Source organism: Trachemys scripta, chromosome 12 (genome assembly GCF_013100865.1).
Source record: "Trachemys scripta elegans isolate TJP31775 chromosome 12, CAS_Tse_1.0, whole genome shotgun sequence".
NCBI lineage: Eukaryota > Metazoa > Chordata > Testudines > Emydidae > Trachemys > Trachemys scripta.
The window spans coordinates 29,718,617-29,733,660 of NC_048309.1; the positions used below are offsets into that span (position 1 = coordinate 29,718,617).

The window sequence follows — 15,044 nt, forward strand, 5'->3', positions numbered from 1 at the left end:
TATTATTATTATTAGGAGTATAATAAAGGGCAGGGGCTGGAACCGTGCAGTACAGAGTACAGCAGTCCAACCCACCACCCCCCAACCTCCCCAGCATCCAAGTACAGCACGCAGGTATTTCTCTAGATCAGGGGTCGGCAACCTTTCAGAAGTGGTGTGCCAAGTCTTCATTTATTCACTCTAATTTAAGGTTTCGCGTGCCAGTAATACATTTTAGCGTTTTTAGATGGTCTCTTTCTATAAGTCTATAATATATAACTAAACTATTGTTGTATGTAAAGTAAATAAGGTTTTTAAAATGTTTAAGAAGCTTCATTTAAAATTAAATTAAAATGCAGAGCCCCCCGGACCGGTGGCCAGTACCTGGGCAGTGTGAATGCCACTGAAAATCAGCTCGCATGCCACCTTCGGCATGTGTGCCATAGGTTGCCTACCCCTGCTCTAGATGAAAATGCCTCCAATATAAAACAAAGGGAAGGAAATTGTTACTCCCAAGAACTCCATATACACATGTGATCAGCTTCAGAAACCAAACAAGTCTCAAACATGTCAAATTAGAGAACACCAGCCCAAAATGTAACCACTAGCTCTTCAGACGGCCTGATGCAAAACAGTCTCTTTCTCGCACACCTGCAGCATCACAGCTAGGCAGCAACAAACCCAGGACACTAGGGGTCTGCACAGTGAGTGGTGCGGGCATCACTCTGTCCTGCTGCTCCACTCTTGAGGGCAGGCAGCAGAAGGGAGTCCTCATGTCTCAAGAACTAACATGATGGGCTGGAGGAGGGACAACTCAGCAGACCAACCAGGGAAGCAGCCAGTTCTTAGCTGGAGCCTTGCCTAAGTCTGCACTGCCCCTTTAAGACAGAGGTGCCCCAAATTCGCCCAACTAAGGGCCACACTGAGAGCTTGCAAGGACTCTTAAGAGCTGCACCGGGTGGCATAAAATGGAGCAGATGCTCTTTAATACAGGGCAGCGTGGCCCCAGAGGGACAACAAGCCCCAGCTTGCAACGCAGCCAGGCACCTCAGCTCAGGACCAGCATTGCATTCTGGGCCTCACATCCCCATTGGTTAATTCTTGTGAAGTGGCTAGAAAGTCTAAACTTATCTATAAATGCACATGATTGTTGCTCTGACTGAAGGGAAGAGAGCAGCAGCTCAGAGCAGGAAATTGCATGGCCCACCTCTGGGCCAACTTGACTTGCAGCGTCCCCAAATCCTCATTGGAATGGTTTTAGTAAGAAAGATACCAAATGGTAAATAAAGCCATCTGCTTCCTCAGAAGCTCAGCTTTTGGAAGTGAGTGAACAAACGTACACCTGACACGTGTGCCCACAGCGCTCACGCCGGGGATTCATGACTGCACAGCTGAGCTTTGCACGTGCATGAGAAGGGTGCAAACACACATTTGAAAATGTAACAGTCCTTCCCTCTGAGCAGACAGCTGCATCACCAGTGCCAGCAGTCTGGAGAATGACTTCTGTACGGAGCAGCCTCCCTCCTCCTGCTCACAAAGTCAGAGATTCCAAGGCCAGAAGGGACCATTGGGATTGACCTCCCGTATAACCTCGCCCAGCAATTCCTGCATCCAGCCCACAACTTCTGTTTGAGCTACCATGATCAAAACCTTCCAGCGGAAACCATCTCACCAGGTTTTGGTGGAATTATTGGTATTGTCTTTTTTTTTTTTTTTTTTAAACGCGTGAAGACAAAATACTAGAAAACATTAACTATCTAGAATGAAATCCAGACTCTACCACACTCAGTGGGAGTTTGGCCACTGGCCTCGATGGTTATGTCTATACTGCAATTAAAACGCCATGCCAGCTGACTCGGACTAAGGGGCTGTTTAACTGCAGTGTAGAAGTACAAGCTCAGGCTGGAGCCTGAGCCCTGCGACCCTCCCACCCTGCAGGGTCCTACAGCCCTGGCTCCTGCCTGACCCCAAACATCTCCACTGCAATTAAACAGCCCCTTAGCCAGAGCCCCACGAACCCAAGTCAGCTGGCACAGGCGGGTTTTTAATTGCAGTATAGACAGACCCAATGGAGCCAAGGTTTCACCTCTAGGGCATAACACACCCATGTGCAGCCAACCCCGAGCTTATAAAGGACAGATCTTGCCCAGGAAATTTGATTGGTTTAAAAATAAAAATGACAAACTGCTTGGAAGCAGCGAGGAAAGCAGGCATATTCAATCTGGATTTCAGTGGAGCATTCAATCTAGCATCTCCGGAAACCTTTTATCAACAAATTAATTCAGACTGATTTCGCTATGAACGAGCACAGCCACGCAGACTGGCTCAGGGACTCCGAGCAAATGGAGATATATCGAATTCGAGAGAGGCGTCCAGCGAGAGAAAATTACACTGGTCCAAGAGCCTGGACTTTCTATATTAAGTCCTGGACCAGTGCCAAAATAGAACTGCTAGCCTGAGGGACCATTTAAGGACCAGAGTCTTGTGCAGTCCAGGGCTAGAAAGGAAAGCTCTCCGATTCCCAGTGGTGCCTAGTGTTCATTTATAACCCCAGAAAGTCATGGCGTATTACAGCCCCAGCCACAATCATTCAGATCACCAGCCTGACTTTCCCACACGCCACCTACTTCAATTCTGACCTGATTTTAGTGGCCGCTGAGCACTGTTAGTTAGCATATTGGGTTGGCTCTCACTCTGTGCGCTACAAACTCATCCAGTTTCCAACCAGGGGTAAGCACCATGCCGGGGCTACTGAGACTATCAGCATATAAAATCCGGATGGAAGGGGAGTGAATTGGGGGCTGAAGCAGGGTAATGCTGGTTTACTGAATGTTAACTATGTAAAACAACTTCAATCGCATCACAGCGGCTAGTCTTCATTGTATGCCTCACTAGGACAAGCCAGAGAGGCTGTTTGCATCCCATGCAGCTGCTGACATGGGGAGCTCCTCCTCCCCATGCACACAATGGCCCCTGGAGGCGAAGTGCAGAAAAATCAGCAGATTTAGGAAACAGGCTGATTTTATTCCACCTAACTTCCCTTCAACACCCCCTCTCCCCCTCCCCACACACACACACCCTGCAGCTCTGCCCCAGTAGCGATGAACAGGTGAATGCTGTACAGTTCCCACCTCTCAGCATTAGTGTGTCAGGCTTTCTGCAGACTCAGGTAGGCAGCATTGACTTTACCTCTGGAAGGTTCACACCAAATCAAGGGCTCAAATTTTTGTGGGTTTTTTAATTCAGCAGAAACTGTCAGAAACTCTGTGCTTTAAAAAATACTCATGTTTACATATTTACCTCCAGGATGGCATCAACTGTACCAAGAAAACGTGGCCATCTCCTCATCAGAGCTCTAAAGAGCTGCCTGGACGAAACACAGCCACCAAGTCCCAAGCCCTTCTTATTCAGGCTACCCTACCAGACAGCACAGCTGACCCAGCAGATATGTTTGCACAAGGCAACCAAGGACCCTGCCTTGTCTTGGTCTTGAGCTCCAGGGTTGGTTGGGGGCAAGGAGGGAGCGGGAGGGGAAACAGACAGGCTGCACTTGGAATCAGCCTGTGTTCCTGATGCTAACAAATCCATCGGCCGTTCTGCAACCACAGCAGCAAGGCCACATAATTCCAAGTTGTGGCTCTGCATGTTACATGGATGGCTCATTCCCTTCGCAAACTGTTCCTCTAAACCAGTGGTTCTCCACTCGCAGCTCAATCAGCACACAGCGACAACCCATGTGACATCTTCAGGGCCATACAGGTAGTATGTATGTGTGTAGATTATATATATATATAGTGTGTGTGTGTGTGTGGATGTGGCCCACATAAACACTTATGCAGCCCACAATGGTAAACAGGTTGAGAACCACTGCTCTAAACCATAATAAATGGATTAGAATTAGAGGCCAGAAAAATGCTGACAAATTGGAGAGAGTTCAGAGAAAAGCCACACAAGTCTCCCCGGGGGCTGGAGGAATTGATTCCCATGAATGGAGGGGTTCACTGGGTGCAGCACAGCTTGGCTAAGTGCCAATGATGGGGGAGGGGAACATGCTGACCACCTCCAGTTAGTGAAGGCTGCCCACGCCCTGGAGGGAGAGCAGTTATTTGCAGTGACACAACAGGCTTCTAATAAGGAGCTATGGGGAGACATTACAAACGGGAGGTTTTAGCCTGAATGTAAGGAACGACTTCCCAATGAGGAGATGGTCAAAGGGAGGGCCGGGCAAACCACCGTGACTGTGCACGGGGCCAAGCCAGACATTCCTGCAGAGCTGAAGTGTTCACTTGAACAGCAGTCTGCAAAGGCAAATGGTGCTTGCCGCTTTTTTTCATTTGTGTGTTTTAGGAGGGGCCAGGGCTAAGCACAGCACAGTCCTAAAGTAAGAAGGGAGACAAAACTAAAAAAAACAAATCAACCAAAACCAGAGGCTGGGTGAATAGCAGGGAACAACAGCTGGAAGAGATCCTTCAAAAATTGAGACTTCAGGTCAAGTATCACCAACACAAAGTGCCATAAACTAGGACAAGTGAGATGCAGCTGGAAAATAGGAGGGCAAAGAGGGAATCAATCGGAAGAGCAGATAAGCAGAGACATGAATACAAATGACAAGCATATCAGAAGCAGGAAGCCTGAGTCAGCGGGACCTCAGGCACCCATCCAGGAGGGTGAGGATAATAAAAAGAAGCTAAAGGACTCCTTTGCCTCAGTATTCACCTCAACACATATTGGGTAGATACCTCCCCCAAAACTACTCTTCAGGTAACTAATGTGAAGTACCATCAGCTGTCAAGAGATGCTGGAACAAGATAACTAGAGAGCAAGAAGTCTCCCAGCCCAACACACCTAAGAGTTCTAGAGAAACTTACGACTGAAATAGTTGAGCTACCCAAGGAAGTATGAATTCTATCAGTAAAGTCACTTGTCTTTGGAAAAAGTGCTGAGGTGAACCTGGGAAGTCCCAGGAGCCTTATTTAAAACACCTAAGGGACCAAGATCCAAAGGGAAAATGAGCTGTTTCTGTAGAGGAAAATCCAACCTGCTAGAATTCTTGTGGGAGTCAGCCAAAAAGGTGGCTAAAGGAGAACTAGACGACATACTACTTAGACCTCCAATAAGCTTTACAGAGAATCCCAGAGAATTCAGGAAATTAAGGCCTGAAAAGTTAGGTCGACCCAGATACATTGCTCAGAGGTGTGAAAAATCCACCCCCATGCCGACTTAACCCCGGGTGTAGAAAGTGCTAGGTTGACCTAGCTACCCCCTCTTGGGAAGGGGGATTACCTACCCCGATGGGAGAACCCCTCCTGTCAGCACAGGGCGTGTCCACAATGAAACACTACAGAGGCACAACTGGGCTGTGATAGCATAGACAAGCCCAGAGTAGCCATGGGATGAAGCTAAAGTTCTGTCATGAATTAGAAATTGGTTAAGAGAAAAAAACAGAAACCAACTGTTCATTTTTAGACTGGAAGGAAGTTAACAGTGGTCCCCACAATCTGTTCTCTAATTGATGTATTGATTATATGCAAAAAGAGTTGAATGGCGAGGTAAAATTTGCAGATGACATAAATAATTTTGTGTCAAGAGTAGAGAAGAGATTGGGAGGAAATTCAGAAAGCCCTAAAAACTGAAAAATACAACAGCAGATGAAACTCAAGGTGCAAGGTGATAGCAGGGAGAGCTGCATGATCATCTCCAGGGATGGGCTGCACATGAAGTACCACTACTCAGGAAAAGTCCCTTGGCATCCCTTTGGGCAGCTCAATGAACAAACGAAGTATCTGAGAAAGGGTTAGGGATCACACTGGACATACTACATCCCTCTATAAAAGCAATGCTGCAGCCTTGCTGTATCTACTGCATTCCAGTTCTGGTCACCCTGTCTCAGGAAGGCGCACAAGTGGCAAAGGTCTAGAGAACAGCAACAAAACTGATGACCGGCATAGAAAGACTTAGGTTCCAACCCTGCAAACACTTACGCATGTGCATGACTTTACTCTTGTGAATAGACCCACCGCATGAAATCCCGGCTCTGCAGAAGTCAACAGGATTTTGACCATTGAATTTAATGGAACTACTCATAAGCATATGTATAACCACTGGTTAGGTATTTGCAAGTACAGAGCAAACTTAAAACTGGTAAAAGGAATTTTTTAATACAATGCATAATTAATGTGTGAGACTTACTGGCACAAAATATTGAGACAGAGAGCTTAGTAGGAATCAAAAGACATCAGACCGTTGTATGGATAATGAAAATATCACCTGCTGTTATGCTAGTTAGGATGAAAATACATAAAGGATATCAAACCTCCTGCTTCAAGGCATAAGCTAACTATTACCTGCCTGGAATTAGGGGAAAAACTCTCTCATGAGCCTGTTACAATATAATTTATTACTACTGATGACAGTAGGATGCAGACCCTCCAGGCAGGACTGAGGCCCAGTCTCACTGGATGCTGGACAACATACAATAGAAGACAGTCTTTGCACTAAGGAGCTTGCAGTCTAAATAAGGACAAGACACAATGGGGAGGGGGGAAGGGAGAGAAAACAAGAGATGGCAACAATAATAGGAGCAGAAGCTTGTGTATATGTTTAGCTAAGTGTGCACTAGGTCCATTCACACTTTCCCCCAAAGCGTCTGGTACCAGCCCCAGTCAGAGCTGGGTCTAGGCTAGAAGCCCCATGGATCTGAAGCAGGATGGCAGTGCTGTGTCACTGTGATCTCTCCTTGTAAAATGGGGATTACTAGCCAGGAATGACAAGGCGACATTTCCTCTGAGATTAAAGAACAAAAGCAGCAGCTTTCAATTAGTGCCAGAGGAGGGGATCACGCTATAACTTACCAGAGAAAATGAGATGGGGATTTCCACTGGGAATTAGTAAGAAGGAAGCTGCCGAGGCTTCCAGACCCCATGCCATGCTGTATCCCAAACTCCTGGGGCCCCTGACCCCAGCAGACACAGCTGACCTCCAGCCCCAGCACAGCATCCTATCTGCTGGAACAGGCCTGAGCTCTGGGTCCCCGCACAGCACAAAGACACCTCCACCAGCCGGAGGCTGGGATAAGATCAGCTACAAAGCACAGGCTCAGACGAAAACTCAGAATCCTCAGCCCCACCCAAAGGGTGCAACGATTGATGTATTTCAACAAGTCAGTCTGAGCTGTGGCAGCCAACCAGCGGCAGCAGTGAGTGAAGCCGGCTGTCACCAGGGGGTTGCACAGACAGGGGAGCCAAGAGCAACCACCCAGGGATTGTGCCCCAGAATCCCCGAGGCTGCCTGAGTGGGGGAATTAGGGTGACCAGATGTCCCGATTTTATAAAGACCGTCCCGATATTTGGGGCTTTTTTTTTTTTTTAATATGGGCTCCTATTACCCCTCCACCCCCATCCCGATTTTTCACACTTGCTATCTGGTCACCCTAGGCAGAATGAAGCCTGGCTTACCACAGAAGGCACAAGCTTTCAACGCCAACACAAGCCAGGCTGCTAGCCAACTGCCATTGCTCCAGGAAGGACCTGTAGTCTTCTGCCCACAGAGCAAACGGTGGGGCACAGCAGTGTGCTGCAGGAGAACGGCTGTTATTTATGCTGGTGGTTCTGAGACATACCTGGAAGAGTGATGATAAGGAAGATCAGCCCCTATCCCCGCCCTCTCCTCTGCCTGCTCTCATTCTCTCCCCAGCTCCTCCCCAGACTGATCAGTTCTGGGCTCCTCACAAGTCTGGGGCCAAATCCTGGCTCCAGGCAAGTCAAGGCACAATTTGCCATTGACTTCAATGGGGCAGGATTCCCCCCCCCCCCCCCCCCCCAGGATCTAAGGCCAAGATTTTCAGAAGAGATAAGGGCCTCAAAAGGTCCTGAGTTTCTAAGTGCTGACACCCAACCTCTGAAAATCAGGCCCCTTTAAACCCGCTCGAGTTGGGATCTCAAAATCACTAATTGCTCTTGAAAATCTTGGCCAGATCCTCCAGAGTGTTCCCCTTTTCTGCCCCTTAATAGCGATGGCAATGTATTGGTTTTTGCAATTCAAAAGCAATAGATTGGTGCCAGGTTGGCACCATTCATTTCAGCCCTGTAATACAAGATGGGGCAGGTTGGGGGGGGAGAATGGTATGATGTAACCTAGCCACATCTCTGCTGGGATTGTTGTTCAGGTGCAGTATGTATTCCTGTGCTGTGAAAACACAATAAGTATTTTTGAAAAGCAGTAGCTATTCTGATCTAGCTCTGGAAACCAGAGAGTCTGTAAACCCAGGCTCCTCCTCCACTGTGCTGGGCAAATAACCAGATACAGCACATCTGTTTTACACTGATGTGCAATAATGAAAGGCTGGACTGTGCCTTCTGCACACGGCAACCTGGAAGAAGAGATTCTCAAGTGCTGCAACACCCCACTCCCCACTGCATCTTGCCAGCAGACAGCAGACAGCTCAGCAGAGATTAAAATGTGTTAAGGGGAAAAAAAACAAACAATTCACAGCTTTACGCTTGCCCCCATAAATTAACAGCCAAACAGCTGAGAGCTTCGATCAATGCTAACTCAAACATGCAACATTTCAAAAATAAAAAGGGGCCGCAAAGTCTCTTTCCTCACACTCCGCATTCAGATCACACACAACTAGCAGGATATTCCACAAAGCACTCGCTACAGAGAGCACTGATGACTCGGGTGGCCACATGCACCCGGTGTTCTACAGCAGAGCAGCAGGCACTCTCCTCTGCAGGATGGCAAGTGAGTAGCCTGCAGAGGTGACAGGTCCCAGAATGCAACCCTCCACCTTGATGCGAGCAGAGACATGCTGGGACCTATAGTCTCCTGGGGCCACAAGGACATGTTTTAAGATGGGAGCGGTAGCAATCTGATCCCATTAACAAAAACTAGCAGCAGCCTTGGGGGTCCTGTCATGTTGCCAACAAAGCCTGGGCACCTCTGCAGGAGAGGGGCATATTGGCAGAAGCTCATCAACACATTTTGTTGGCATCTCCTGTTCCCTCCTGGCCCGTTCCATTAGGTGAGAACACAAAACATCATCAACCAGAGCCCAGCACGAACTGTTCACGTACAAAAAAAAGGGGGGGGGGGGGGGGCGCGGGAAAAAAAAAACCAAATGGGGAAGGGTATTGGGGGGGGGGAGGGGCGCTAACAAGCCTAATTCTGGGATGAGCAGAGTCAGGTTTAGAGCCCTGGGCTGTAGCAGGTCTCAGTCCATCTGTTAATGTTTGTAGCATGACCCTTTTCTGTCTGAACAGGGATTGGTCTGAAGGCTTTGCCCTTCCCTCATTCCAAACTAGATCTCCAGTCCCCATTCTTTGTCTTCACATCCCTCCGCAGCTGCTGCCGTATCACATCTCACATTTTCCATTTTGCTGAGCAGGGATTCGGGGGTCCTGCTCACCACACTGCTGGGTGACAACAAGGCAGCTGGTGGGGCTCTTAAAGGCACAGCTCCTCCAGTTGAAGAGCTCACAATCTGAACATGAATTCTGTTGTCTCTTAGGGGAAATGCTTTTAATAGAATCCTGATGGCTGAGGAGGGTCAGGGCAAGTGCACACAACAGAGCTCCCACACATATCTACAGTAGAAGCCAGAGGGGAGCAGACCTCTCCCTCCAATATTCCTGATCTGAGAGAGGAAGAGGTATCAGCAGTCAGGTTTAGAGGTTTCAGTGACTAGCTTCTGTCCAATTGTACAAATCGCACTGCACTTCTGGGATAATACAGCACAGACCGGGACGCACACAACTTCAAATAGGGTTATTTTAAAGACCTTGTGCATGTTCCTGGTCCTCCCCCATACAAGATACGAATTATTATCTATCCAGTCACAAGCACAGAGCTGAGCAGAACTGATGTGTTTGTGCAAAACCAAACCTTAGGCCTTGGCTACACTGGCAATTCACAGCGCTGCACTTGCTGTGCTCAGGGATGTGAAAAAACACCCCCCCGAGCGCAGCGAGTTCAGCGCTGTAAAGCGCCAGTGTAATCAGAGCCTGCAGCGCTGCACGCTCACTCGCAGCACTGCAAGCTATTCCCCTCGGAGAGGTGGAGTACTTGCAGCGCTGTGAGAGAGCTCTCGCAGCGCTGGCGGCGCGACTACACTCGCGCTTCACAGCGCTGCCGCAGCAGCGTTGTGAATCCGCGAGTGTAGCCAAGGCCTTAGTGGCACTTTGCTTCTGGATCTCACTTTAGCCAAACCCTGAACGGGTTTGGAGGTGGTTGGGAATCTAAGCGATTCTGGTTTTAACCTATCTTACTAAAGATTAGACAACATCCCAGCCCCCAAGAGCCAGCAGCTTCAGCGCAGCACAGAAATCTCTTCCAGCGCTGCCAATATTTTAGCAAGGAACTCCCACAAAAATTTGCCCTCTTAGTCTTTGAAAAACCCTGTGTCCCAAGGATGCATGTGCAGCAGAGAGGAAAGGGTGAGGGTTGGAATTGGTTTATTTGTTTTCCATTTAAACAGGCACTTTTTATAATCACAGCCAAGGTGGGAGGCAACACCAACTGGCTAACTTATATGAAGCTGCACTTTGCTGGAAGTGTTTATACTTTGATGCTCATAAATATACTGTGCATAATGCTCGCATAGACATGCTCTACTTGGGCAGTCAGAAATGGAACAAGGGAGGGCCTCCTCCTCAGGAATCTCTTTCTTTAATACCTGCTTTTGGTGGAAACACACAGCATGCCGAAGACAAAGCATTTGGACTTCAGTATTTTCATGAGACCTAGAAAATAAGTGATTTATCAATAACCAAGAAGGATGAACTTGAGTCAGGAGAAGCTCTAGCTCAACCAGACATTGTAGGCTAGCTGCAAGAACCACTGGGAGAGATTCTTTGGACTGTCTTATACAGAAGTTCAGACTCACTCGATCATAATGATCCTTTCTGGCCTTAAAACCTAGCAGTCTATGAACGCTTCTTTCAATTTGGAGCCAATTTTATCAAGTGGTTCCCAGGGTCGCACTCCACCACATCGTTATTCACGTACCCCCATGTGAAAAGCTGTGCAGAATTCACGCAGCAACTTGTTTTCTTTTGCAGTGCACAGGAGGGCATGTCTGTCTGTGATTTCTAACCAGCTGGAGCACAGCATACTACTCCGCAGCCCCAGGTTGAGGGTTCAGGAATGGAACCTGAAATAAGCTGCTTATAACTGGTGTGATCAGGACTACTGACACTTTGCCACACTCCACGTGTAGTGCTGTAGCAGAGCATCACTCATCCACTTGGGAGCTCTTCCCTAACGTCAGGAAATATTGCTGTACTATTATACTGCCTACTATGTATTCAGCTACAGAAATGCAGGAATCGTACAATACACGAGGGCTTGAAAAAATCCATCCACCAGTCCCAAGATGAAAGTTCTGCTTGGCGAGTGCCTAACTTAACTTCTTCAGAATTTCAGCTCTCCCATTTTAAACAAAAAAGTGTCTCGTCCCCATGGTTGCAAAGCAAACCTTCCAAAGGTGACCCACCTGAAATCAACACGGTGCTGACTTCCTGAGTCTGCAGACAGCAATGTCTCTGCAGAATTAGATCAGTCTCACTCTACTGCACTTTGGAAAGGTATGAGCAGCAGCATAGCTGGGCTCTAGAGTATGAATATAAAAGATGAAGTCTCCAGCCGGGAGAAATTCACCCCAGTAGAAACCCAGCCCCTCTTCCTTCCCAGCAGCAGGGGTGGCAAAGGGGATAGGGTGCTGTAATTGTCACCCTGGCATTGCCATGGGCCTCAAGTTGAATCTCCGTCTCTCATTTTATAACCAGTAGGATTGAATCCTGCCAGCGTCTAGTAAGATGCGTAACCATGCTACATATGCACATTGTCACCAGAAAGGGATCACAGGGATGTGTAATTATTTATGCTGGATAGACAGAATAGTTTTTAAATACATTCCTGGGAAACTGGAGGATTCTCATCTGTATTTTCTAACAGACAGTAAATCAAAGCCCTAAAGCTCCTCCTACTAATCCTGGTAGGAGTTTGGGCTCCAGCTGTGAACAAGAGCTTTGCTAATGGACAAAAGGCCTCGGGAAGCATCCCCAAGTGTGTTACTTCTGCATGGTGCTCATCTCAGAGCTGAAATCCCAACACACTTGCAATCTTTTGGCCTCCGCATCTGAGAACTGCCCTGTCTTCCAACCTGAATCCTCAGCACCAGCAGGTGTCAAAGAATAAAAATCACCTTTCTGAACCCACTCCTGCTGTGACGTGGCTCTCCAGATTACAGAGATGACTACGTATATCTCAGCCAACACCACATCACCTAGGCACATTTGGGGGGTGGAAGGTACCTGCAGCCCACTTAGTCCCATTTTCCTGTACTTTTCTTTAAAGTACAGTCACAGCTACAGATTTTCCTGTACTCTCCAGCAATACTCAACCTGTGCATCACAGAGAACTTTGCTCATTGTCCCAGCCTGGATTCAGACCAGTTCCCTACAGGTAAAAGCCCCTTTATCCCATTCCCAAACACCAAGCCCTCCATCCTGTTTCACGTGTTAATGAATTAGATAGCAAAGCCACAGGCCTGGAAAATGGCCCCGAGGCACACGCGGACGCCATGCTGACAGCACACATGAGAAAGAACTAATGGAAAAGTAAATGATTTGGAAAATCTGTTCCCCAAAATGAGGCCAACAGCGTCAACACGTGCTAGGTGAACCAGTCATTGTGCTTCATGGTGGCAATGGGTGTACTGCAAGAGCATCACACTTGCTTTGCTCTGTTCCTGCGAGCAGACAGGCATGGCAGATTGGCAGCGTGAGCCAGAACATCTGGCAGACCTTATTTCATACTGACCAGCCCCAACCCCATTTCTACATCAGCTGTTAAGCATTACACCTCCACCACACAGGCAAGGGGGCAGAGCCACATTTGGTTAAGGATGGTGATCCTTTTCCAGAGCTGAGAAATCTCCCAAGTCACAGGTCTAATGAGCTTTGAGCAGAGTTTTTAACATGTCATTGTTTGTTTCTAAGGTCTAGGAAATGTTGTTCCATTGCCATGACAACTTTGAATATCTGCAGCAGTTCTGTATCAGAATACTGAAAGGGCCTGTCTGCCTGAAGCCCTGACTTCCTGCCAATGTACTTTCAAAAAAAAAAAAAAAAAAAAAAGCCACCCTACTACTTTATTTGGCTTTGCATGAACTGAGTCTAAACCAGTAATCCACAGCTTTTAAACCAGGCTGGGGCAAACTGCACCTCTGTAAATGGGGCAAGGCCAGAGGCAATGCATATAGTGAGCAATAAGGCAGGGGGACAGTATGGGGCTAGTGAACCAGACCCGGAGCCTGTCCCCCAGGCCAGCACCCCACAGTGATCTGTACAGACCCTGCTGCTCCCTCTAGCAGCTGTACCTGGCAGCCTCTTTATGGACTTTCCTACAACACCGAGCTCCAGGCAGCCCCTGAGCCGGGCTTCCACAGCCACCGAGCCGTGCCCGCTGCGCTCAGACCAGCCTCCTCCTGGAGCACTAGCCCGCTGCTCGGCAGGGGGCCTGGACACAGCCCGGCCCGGCCGCCCTCCGAGCCAGGGCCGCGGCTGACAAGCGATGAACCTGACATCACCCAAACACAAACCTAACGGCTCCGCAGCCGCTCCCCGCCCAGGGCCGTGCCCCGCCCCGGCACAGCTGGCCTTTGGGGGCGGGAGAAGCGAGAGGACGGGGCACAACACAGCTGGAGCCCGAGTGACACCCACCCTCCCCAGCACCTAACAACCCCCGACGTGCCGGGTCCTCCTGCCCCGGACAGTGACCCAAACCCCCCGCCCGCCTGCCTGCCGCCCGGCCCCGATACCGCTCCAGCAACTCCCTGCGCCAGGTCCGCTCCGAGCCCTACGTGCCCCCTGCCCCGCGCCCGGCCAGCCCCGCACCTTGAGATAGTCGTTCTCGGAGCGCAACTCCTCCAGCTCCCGCGCCAGGCCCTCCTGCCCCGCGTCCAGCAGCTCCTCGGTGAGGTCGGAGAAGGCCAGCGAGGTGCTGAGCTGCAGGCGGCTGCTGGCCATGGAGGCGGCGGAGGGCTCGTCGGGCGGCGGCGAGATGCCCTGGCCGGAGAGCAGGGCCGGGGACTCGGGATCGCTGCTGCTGAGCCCCAGCTCCAGCGAGAGCAGCTTGGCCTCCTCCGAGGCGCTACAGTCCGAGCCCTCCGAGCTGCTGTCCGTCAGGCTCAGGGGGGGCGGCGGCTCCTCCCCGGCTGGCCCCCGGCACCGCCCCTTCGCCTTGGCCCCGGCCCGGCCCGGAACCCCCTTCCCGGAGCCCCGGCCCCCGGCGGGCTGCGGCTGCTTCCCCTTCTTCTCGGGCCGCCCGTCTTTGCCCCCGCCCGGCCGCCGCGAGTTCCCGGGTCCCGCGCCCTGCTTCCCGCAGAGCGAGGCCGGCGAGCCGGGGTGGCTGCCGCGCCGGCTCTTGGCCAGGGACCAGCCGGGCACATCCTTGGGTCTGGCCGGGGATGGCGCCCGCTGCAGCTTCTTCTTCTCAGGCGGCGGCGCTGGGGCCGGGCTGACGGGCTGACTCGGCTCCGCCTCGGCCGCTTCCATGCCGGCTGCGCGCTGCTCACCGGCCCCAGAGCCTCGGGCTGAAGGCGCGCATCCCTCTGGGCGCGCCAGGGATCGCAGCGCCGGCCCGGAGCTCCGCGGCTCGCTCCGGGAGCTGCGGCGCGCCCCGCTAGCCGAACGCTCTGGCCGGGAGCTCGGGATCGGCGCGCTGGTCCCTCCTGCGCCCGGGAACTGGCTGCGTGCTGGGCTGTAATCAGCGCCCGGTGGCCCTAAGCGTCCCTTTGCCACGCCACGGGGATGCCTCCTGCGCCGGCGGCAGCGCTGCTCCGTCTGGGTGTCTCCGCCCAGCAGCCGCCGAGACGGTGACGCGCACGGTCTGGGAACAAAAGGCGGAGACGGGCGCCAGAGGGGCAGTGGGATCCTCAAGGCAACAGCGACCCCTTCTCTGGCTGGGCTGCGAGGGGGAATTTCCTCCCGGCACAGTCAGAGCCGCGCGCCGGGCTGTGCGGGCACTGAGCGGGCAGGACGGTAGCTCGGGGGCTGGGGAGCAGC

General features: G+C 50.8%; 1 protein-coding gene across 2 annotated transcripts in view; it reads right to left on the reverse strand.

The window, feature by feature from the left end:
* SOGA1 (suppressor of glucose, autophagy associated 1) overlaps positions 1-14,809 on the reverse strand; it is an 87,777-nt gene extending 72,968 nt beyond the window's left edge. For both annotated transcript variants that reach the window (XM_034787255.1, XM_034787254.1), the window contains exon 1: positions 13,875-14,809. In XM_034787255.1, the coding sequence (XP_034643146.1) occupies positions 13,875-14,534 (660 nt within the window). In that variant the 5' untranslated portion in view covers positions 14,535-14,809. The remainder of the gene's footprint in view (positions 1-13,874) is intronic.
* Positions 14,810-15,044: the final 235 nt, after the last annotated feature.